The sequence below is a fragment of the Poecile atricapillus genome, chromosome 9, assembly GCF_030490865.1.
Source record: "Poecile atricapillus isolate bPoeAtr1 chromosome 9, bPoeAtr1.hap1, whole genome shotgun sequence".
In the NCBI taxonomy this organism is placed as follows: Eukaryota; Metazoa; Chordata; class Aves; order Passeriformes; family Paridae; genus Poecile; species Poecile atricapillus.
The window spans coordinates 13198784-13208224 of NC_081257.1; the positions used below are offsets into that span (position 1 = coordinate 13198784).

Here is a 9441-nt window from a genome sequence, read left to right on the forward strand (position 1 = left end):
TTGAGGGCCAGCACCACCAGTGGCATCTCCTTGATTTCATAACCTGCTACATCTCAGAGAAAAACTGACAAGTTGTGGGCAGGACGTGTTGGACCTGTGGGTGTTGACGAGAGGGGACTGAAGGCTGTTTTGTTCATGCAGATTTATTTTTTCTGTGCTAATCTCTACTTTTCCCTGGTTGCAGGTGTATGAGGAAGCCTATCATGCCCTCCACAAAGAGCTGCCTGAGGTCTCTACCTCTGTCTTCACAGAAATACTGACATGGATTGGCCAGAAGGTCTCAGCAGCTGGGGAAACCAGCCATACTTAAGAGCAATTTCATTTGCAGCTCTTACTGGGGTTTTCTGGGAATAGATGTTTTTCTTACTAGAAATCTCTTGGGGAAAGATCTAACATGGAGGGATTATTGGAATATTTTATCACACACAGCATAAGGGAGGGTGGGGGGAGAGGCACAGGGTAGGGTATTATTTGCTGATGTAAATGGCCACTGCCCTAATCTGGGGAAGAACTGATAGCTGTGGGATGCCCCTCACCCACCAAACTTTCTCTATAGCTTCCCCTTCTCTACTTTTGCTGTGGTGACTGGGGCGTGTTTATACTGCAATAATTATTGGTATGTAAAAGAAATCAGTATCTTCCACTTCATGGTTTTGATGCCAGGTGCATCCCTTGTCCCCACCAACCAGTACCTTAAAAACCCTGGTCCTTGAGAGGAGAGCACTAACGAAGGTGCTGCGTGATGAGGAGAGGCTAAAGATGGAGTTGGCAGCTCCCTGAAGGTGAAGAGCTGATTTTCAAGATCAGACCCCTTTGGATACTACCTTTTTAAGTAGACCAGGCCAGGGGAGAGCATAGAGAGGCCTCCCCCGCCACCCTGCACATCCTCTGTGAGTTTGCACTCGGGGAAAGCATGTTGAACAGTGCTTTGATTTTCATCATCCAAGCAGGATCCCAGGGGGGAGAGCAGGAATGTGGAATCAAACCCACTTAGCACATTTAATTCCCATGCTTTTCCCATGTCAAACCCCATCTCCTCTGCAAGATGAACTATTCTGTAAATATTCCTAGGGATAGGGTTTTTTCTTTCCTCTTTTTTTTTTTTTTTTTTTTTTTTTTTGGAATTAATCACTTGTGCTACTGAAACTGAAAAAGCAAAGTCAAAGTTATAAGAGAATATAGTAATATATTATATGATCTATATAGAGGTGGCTGGAAGCTGGGAAAGAAATGGGAGGAGAGTAAGGAAGGAGTTAATCATTCCTTTTCTTGGCAAGGAACAATGTTGTCCTACCAGGATCCGGTCCTCTCACCATAACTTTACAGTCATAATCTGTTGTTTTTCTTCATCAGTTGGAAAGTGTCCTGAAAATAATGCTAGAGAGAAGTGCAGAGCATCTGGTGGGTGGGGAGTAGCAGTGGGTGTCCTCATGGTCCACTGGTTTAGCAGAAGACCCACAGCACGAGCAGAGATCCTGTCCAAGCTCATCCCACTCTCCTCCTCATCAGCACTGGGGGAGGTCACTGAGGGGCTGAGCTCAGCCCTTTGGGACGTGTGGGCAGCTGAAGGCAGAGTGTAGAGTGTGATCATCCATCCAGCCTCTACCCTGCTGGATTGGGGCATCCACAGACCCTGCTGTACAAGCTGCTGTGGAGGAGCCTGTGGATGGGGCCTGTGGTGCAGGTAAGCCAAATTCTAGAGCTGCCTGAGTCTCTGCTAGCAGGAGGGTGAGAGGAAAGGGTGTAGACCCTGGATGAGAGCAGAGACATTGTATTGACACAGTGAAAGCTGCAGTGATGACAGAGCGGCTGTGCGGGCCGATTTATTCAGCATGAATACACTTTTGGGCACTATCCAAAGGGAAGGGGTTTAACCAGCATCTCTCCCTCTGGTTTTGCAAGAAGAGAATGCAAATGTTGCACTATGAGAGAGTGGGATATCTCCCCCAGTGACAAACCAGCCCTCACTGCCTTCCCTGGCAGCAGCAAGAAACACCACTGTGTCTTGAGCTGCTGTCCCCAGGGCTGGATCCCTCCTTTGACAGTCAGGGGGTCACCCACCTCTTCTCCCTTTTGGAAGCAGTTCTAGCAAGGTTCAGGAGAGGGACCTCTGTGCAATAACAGTCAGAATCAGTCCCATTCAGTCCTAGCAGCATGGATGGATGAGAGATATGTGGATGCAGGTTGTGTCCTTGTAGTTGCCCTAAGGGGCCCAAGTCAGGGAAGCTCTTTTATACAGGTTGATTCAGGCACTTTGGCATTTGTATTTTCTTGCCTCTAAAGAGAGGAACGAGCTGTAGTTCTCCCAGCAATGCCAGCTTTTTATTGAAATATTATTGCAGTGCAATCGGCTGTTCTCAGCAGCCCCTGCTAAACCTCTGGTGACACTCTGGGAAGGAGCAGTGAGCAGGTCACCTGCTTCCCATCTTCCAGCAGCCTGTCTTGAGGCAACTTCTGTTGCCTGAGCAAGCTCCCTCCTGGCCAGATGCTGCTAGAGAAAGACAGCAAGAAGAGAAACACTACAGCAGTGATAAATCTCACCTCCTTCTTCAGCTGGAAGGGGAAACAAGTGGGTGTGATCCAGAGGTGACAGACGTTGCGGGGGTAGTAGCAAGATGATGACTTAAGGATAGGATTTTTGAAAGCACTTTTCTTGAGGAAGTCAGGAGGAGTAAATCAATGCCCACATTCTTTACATCCCTTCCAAAGTGACAAGCACTTTGCAGGAGGGGAGAGGGAAGTGACCCTTCAGCAGAAAGGTCAGAGCCCGTCCGCTCCCTTCAACCTGGCAGAGGAAAGTCCGTTGTCAGTGCCTTTGCTAAAATGTGTCCTTTCACCCAAGAAACATCTGCAGTTGAACAGAAATAAAGGGAAACAAATTACATTATCTGGGGAAGACTTGTCCTTCTGTCTATAGCTAAGCTCAGCAGTGGCACATGGCCTGGGGAGGCTGTGTTTGAAATAAAGGTTAACAAACAAAACCTGCAACGAACAATGACAACAAAAAAGCCAAATGACCCCAAAGCCATGGCACAGCAGCAGGTATTGCCACCCTCAGCCACTTTTTTGAAGAGTTACCTTCTGAGGCAATTTACACACTGAAACCTATCGAAAAGCTGGGCACTGCCCATGCTGACCCCACAGACCCCTGGGCTGGCTGCTGAGCAGAGAGGGGCCACAGCTCCTTGGCAGGTGGGGAAATGAGTGCAGTGGGAAGGAGTCGGGAACAAATCAGCCTGGGCCAGCTGAGACACTGAACTGCACATTTCAGCTCTCTCTGCTGTTGCTGATCCTTTTCCCTGCCTGTAAGCTCCTTTATACTGACCCAGTTAGGTTTCACCAAGCCCCAGAGGAATTCTTCCTTGGCTGACCAGATTAGCAATGAGCAGAGCAGCTGCTGAGGGAAATGTAATTACACTCTATTTCCAACTGGCAGGTACCACTTGCAGGGAGCACAGCTAGCCTTATGAATGTTGCTGTGCAGAGCCGCACGAGAGTCTGCTCTGCCTTGGAGAACAGGTGGCACTCGTGACTGAGCAATAGCAACGTGTAACTACTGTATATATCACCACCTGTAGCACTGAGAGGCCATTTCCCACTGCCTAACCCATCATGTTTTCTATTTAGCCTGTCCTTTTTATACCACTCACCTTAGCACACTGCCAGCACAAACCCATTGGGATCACATTTCCTTTTACAAGTAATTCCTGAGGTTGTCTCTCTTGTTCTGTTGTGTTCCAGTTCAATAAAATACATTATATATATATATATATATACATATATAAAAACATATATACATACACATGTATTTTCAGTGGAAAAACCATATACAAGTTTAGGATTCTTAAAGGAATACAATGTATATTGCAACTAATAATAAAGTTATGTTTTCTGAACAGAGCTTGTCTGAGGTGTCATTGGTGACCATTCCAAAGCGCTTCCCACAGCCCAGATTAAACAACAGTGTGGAGCTGGTGGAGGGTGTGCAGTAACAGGCAAACTCAGACTGCTTCAACACCTGGTTCCCATGCTTTTCATAGCCTTTTAAAATATGATGTTGGTCCCGAACTAAACACAATTCCAACAGGAAGCATCTGCACCATGGCCAGGAGCAACTGCTAATTAAATCCTACATTTTGTCCTCAGCTGTGACTGCAGATCAGGCTGGGGAGTGGCTTTGATGCTCTCAGCTCCCAGGCAGTGCCCAGATGCCATCAGAGCTCCTGGTCCATCCAGAGCTAGGGTTGGTGCTGTCAGTGTCCCACGCTGCAGAAATGCCCCTCCTGTCCAGTGTTGCCGCTGAAGATGAACAGATCACACGGACACAGGTCGAGGTGTGGTGAAGGAAAGAGCAGAGTTTATTTTTCCCCCCAGGATTTATAGGCTCCTGATCACAGCCGAGGATTGGATGGTCAGGATAACACTTTCTCACTGCACTGGCCATGAGAGATGCCCATCACAAGACGTGTAACAGAAAGAATGTACACATATCTATGTTTACAGTTACTGTCCTGGGAAAGTCTTTAGAAAACCATGTCAGCAAGCTCAGAAGCTGAGTTTTCAGGGCGACAGTCCAGAGAGTGGGGCTGGGCCAAAGAGCAGCCACAAGGTCCTCTCCCGCTCTCCTCTCCATGCATGCTTCAAGACAAGTCACTTGTTTGAGGTCTCCCCAGCCACTCACACTCCAAAACACGTGAGGACTGCTGCAGCACAGGACAGGACAGCATGCTCTCATGGCACCCCTCTGGCCAGAGTCATTAGCACCACCAGACCCAACCTGCAACCTTCATCAATTCATTTCAACTTCCTTATGCCTCAAGTCGCTAAATCAAGAGAATAATATTCTCCTTCTGCAGCCCTGTGCAGGCTCTGTGTCTGATCCCAGCCCACCAGGTCAGAAGCTCTGGCCGAGGGCTTTGATGCCCATCAACACAGACAACAGAGCTGGGCTTTTCACCAAGCCAGCAGGCACACCATGCTAGTAAGAAACATCATTAGTAACAACATTTGCTTTAATTCTGGCAAGTCCACAGCTCACTCTTCTGATATTTTGATGGTTTATTAAGCTCATCACAGTTTTGAGAGTCACTGGAGGGTGCACACCATGGTGCTGAGACAGGGACTGAGCACAGGAGGGAGGGGACAGTCCTTCACAAGGCTGGGAGCAGCACCAGCACAAAGGAGCTCTTTTGGATGTGCACTTCTCCCTGTGTCACCACCTGATGGCTGGTGAGCTGTCACAGCCAGAGGTGACCTTCCTGTTTTTAGCCTGGCTTCTATTCTGATCCTGTGAGTCTGCAGGAACCCTGAAGCTTTTGCCTTTTTCTCTTCCCTCGGCCTGTCCTCAGTCCCTTGTTATCCAAGGCTGGCCCTGGGGGTAGCTACAAGGTGGGGATCAGCCAATGAATGCTAAAGCAGGAGCCAGAGCAGTGTCAGGGTGAGGGGAAGAGCTCCTTAGCTTCCAGTCCCCCTGGCAAGGACAGACAGCCTGCATCACCATTGGGACATAAGAGGTGTCACAGTCACAGTGCAGCAGGGACCATGCCTCTGTCAGACTTCTGGCACCACACAGCCCAGCACACAGGCCAGGCTCAGCAAAGGCTGCAGCTCCAGTGAGCGGTGAAGAATTTTAATTCAGATCTTCTCAGCGTGTAACCCACAGTGCTTCACTTCCATTTGCTGCTGGTTAAGCATCAGAGGAGGGAGAAGTGGGGCTGCAAGCCACTGCTGCAGAGCTGCTGCTGGGGTGAGCAGGGTCTCACACCTCTCCACCTGCCACTGTCCCTGCTCAGCTTCCAGCAGAATTTCATCACAGGAAATAGGAGATGGAGCTGAAGGGTTGTGCAGGTGCCACCACAGCACCAGAGACACCAGTGCCATACACATGCCTGACTGCCTGCCAACAGCACTCCTGCTCACCCAGCCTCTCAGAAGTGGGGGGTTGATCAGTTATTTCCTCTTCTCTCCACATATAAGCACAAGTCTTCTTTGCTCTCTTTCTCCCTCTGATGAGGAAGCTGCTGATGTGGAGCTGCCACTCACCTTCCTGCTGCTCTCCAAACAGCTGCCTTATTAAGCAAAACTGCCACAACCATGAGCAAACACTGCAGAACCCACATCTCCCAACAGACACAAGCCAAACAACCAGCATTCCCATGGCCACCACTCCTCGAAGGGAGTGACACAGGATTAATTTCCCTTCTGTCTGGAGGAAACTCCAGTGTATGGAAACATTCCAGGAATTCAGATGAAAAACAATTCCTAAGAGATCAATTAAGAGTTTGGAGAGATCGCATGATATGTGCTATCCAAATGGAACTTGGAGAAGAAAGCTACTTGGCCTGGGGGGGAGCTGATGGGAGGGCAAGATGTCAAGCATGGAAAACACTTGTCTTCTAAGAAAACACAGAGACAAGAATGGCAGAGGGAAAGGAATGGCAGCTCAGGGGCAAAGGACAAGTGGTACCTTAGGAAGGTTCATGACCAGAGGCAAGCAAACTTCTGCCAGAGCACAGTAAACCCTGGCATGAGACAGAGCCCCAGGAAAAGTCGAGCTTTCCAGCCCTCCCAAAGTCAGAAGCCTTTGTGTCAGCATCTTGTCTTCATTTACATAAAACAACCATGCAATGGCAAACCAGCAAAGCTCTCTGCAGGCTGACACAGTGAACCCTGGAGCAGATCTTTTTAGCAAATAAACAACTCAGGCTCCCCATACAGAGGAAAACAAAAAAAACCAGCTTTTCCCTCTGGCTGGACTGCAGGGTCAGCCTCATGCTGAAATGACAGCAGTGAGCCATCCTCCCTGTGGGCTGCACAGGGTAGCCCTTGCCTTTGTCACATCAAAAGCTTCCAGGGTTCACCCTGTGCACTTAAAGCCAAGTCCTCTCCTCCCATGCTGAGCTTATGTACATCCCCTGCTGGGGCTGGTCTGGGCCAAAACCCAGCCCTGAGGCACTTGTGTGACTGGTGAGTCCTGGATCCCCAGTAAAGTCTAGACTGGCAGAGCAAGAAGTACCAGCCCCTTGTGTGCTTTCAGACTGGGAAGACTGATGTTTAATTGCACACCTGATTGGAAAAGGTCACAAAATCAGGAAATAAGAAATACCATCTCCCCTGCCTCCAGCAAGAGAAGGAGCAGTCACCCCAGGAGCAGCATGGCCAGAACCTGCACCTTGAACAGCTTTGAAGATGCTGTGCCTGACTGGCACTCAGACCAGAGAAGCAGCACAGCAGAAAACAACTCACCTGAAGCATTTTCAGCTTCTCAAGAAGAGACTTTGGAAAAGGGAAGGAGATTGAACTTGCCACCAGCAAACTTCCTTTGAAACTCCTGGATAATTTTTCGTTTTAGATGCATGGAGAAAGGGGATGGAAGGAGCTCTAGAGAGTAGATTGCTGGCTCCTGTTACAGAAGCAAGCTTAATAAAATTAATAGAAATATTGGTAGTTCTGCTATGCTGTGCCAAGAACATGTTAGAATAAATCCTTCTGAGCAGACAGGAGAGCTACAATGTCAACTTAGCCTTGATATGAAAGATCAGCCTTCATCTCCTAAAGCACATCCCAAGGAGCAGTAATTAACACACCAGCTTGCCTTCCCCTCAGAGCAGGTCTCTGCACAGCCTGCCTCATACAGTTCATCACTGTCACAGTCTTGTACAAATCATACTGGGATGACTCTGGCTCACAAAGAAGTTGTGAAGGAATAAAGAGGGAGGCATTTTTCCTTACTGGAGTTTCAATGACATCACAGTGCAACACAGACCAGCTTGGTTTCCTGCATGGGAAAGTTACATCAAGTTATTTTGGACCAAATCTACCCTTCCCTGAGCCCATGAACAGAAGCATCTGACCACACCTTAGCACTCCTTTCACCTCCTTTTCCTAACCCAACATGCCAAAGCAGCAGCCTTGCCTTCTGCCATACCTGCTCACTACCGCAAACAGAACAGGCAGACTGCTGCTGTCATGAGTGAGCAAATCTCACTTTCTAATCCTGCTCTCTTTCCCCTCGAGCTTGCTCTGCTGGTAACAGGAGGGAGAGGAAAGTTCTCACACTCATTTTCAGAGCTTATTTTGGGAACTGGCAGCCAGTCCCTTGGTACCAGAGCTAGTTGTTTGCATGGTACTGATTCTCTTCCAAGGCTTTCTTTAATCTGCTGAAATGCCCTTCAAAGCTTGCCCTGCACTTTTATGCTTACAAAGTTAACCACAACAGGGAAAAGCAAAGGGCATGTGCATGCTCACCCCCTCTTCCCCCAAGATGCTGACCACATATGAGCTTGAAGTTCATAGCTTGACTTCGGGTTAAGGATATGCATGTCCATAGCTGCAGCCAGCTGTGGCTGTTGTTCCCTAATTAACTGCCCCTCTGCAGCTTTTGACTTGGTTATTGCCAATAACCCAACTCCAATTTCCAGCCTCAAAACCATCTGCAGCCTAAAAAAGGGTTCTCTGTCCTTCTCCCTCAGCACTTCCTCAAGGCAGGCAGCAACCCCAGCAGAGCCAGCACCTTTATGCAAAATAGGCCCCGACTATAATAAATGGTTTGCTGGTGTGGCCTCTCAATTAATTTGTTTTGTCAAATCTCTTTTAGCTTAGAAGGTAAAACAAAAACCTGCATCTCAGCACACCTACCCCTGTGAGCAGAGAACCAAGCCAAGCCATGGTTTCCCATCAGCAGATCTAGCCAGGATCACTCATCCCTGGAAGCTGAGCACACATTTTGGCTCCCAAACCTGTGATCCTTGAGCCCCAAAAACCTGATTAAGCCTTGAATTCTTCCAAGCCCTCCCTTCAACAGCATTAGTCATTCAGATGTTATTAGTATCTCCCCTCTGAAAATTCCATGTTCCTACACAGAGCAATAAGGACAAGATGAATGCTCATTCCCTGAATGCCAGTCATGCTCTGAAGTCAACAGGGGCTGCACAGACAGCTCAGCTATTGCCTTTAGCCAAAAAGTTGTAGCCACCCAGGCATACTAGAAAGCAGATAAGAAAACCGGTGCCTGTGTCGTCAGAGAGGAAGGACTGACCAGACACTTGAGCAGAGTCATGGTTTTGGAGAAAACACAGGCTTTGACTCCAGGAGCGCACTGAACAAGTCAGAGCAGTTAAGCACAAAGGCTGAAAAATCTCAATCCTTGCATATAACATACAGTCATCAATGGCAGGGGTACAAGATGACAAGCAGAAAGGGAAAGAAAACTTACCCATTAACAACATCACCTCCCTAACAAACAACCATGGCAGTGACCAAGCCTGTGCCCTGGTGCTGCTAAAGAAAGGGAATAACCCTTGGAGAAAGAAGACAGTAAAAACGAGTTAATGCTTTATTCACCTGTTCTGTCAGGACTGTACACATTGTTTGTAAGCCACACAGCGCAGAACCAGTCCTTGGTCTGCACAAGGGAAAATGAAGGAGCCCACAGAGCCCTTT

At 48.3% G+C, this 9441-nt stretch overlaps 1 protein-coding gene across 3 annotated transcripts in view; it reads left to right on the forward strand.

Moving 5' to 3' along the window:
• Nucleotides 1-3896, forward strand: part of MGLL (monoglyceride lipase) — a 102013-nt gene extending 98117 nt beyond the window's left edge. For all 3 annotated transcript variants that reach the window (XM_058845466.1, XM_058845465.1, XM_058845467.1), the window contains one exon: nt 185-3896. In XM_058845466.1, coding sequence (XP_058701449.1) covers nt 185-310 — 126 coding nt within the window. In that variant the 3' untranslated portion in view covers nt 311-3896. The remainder of the gene's footprint in view (nt 1-184) is intronic.
• Nucleotides 3897-9441: the final 5545 nt, after the last annotated feature.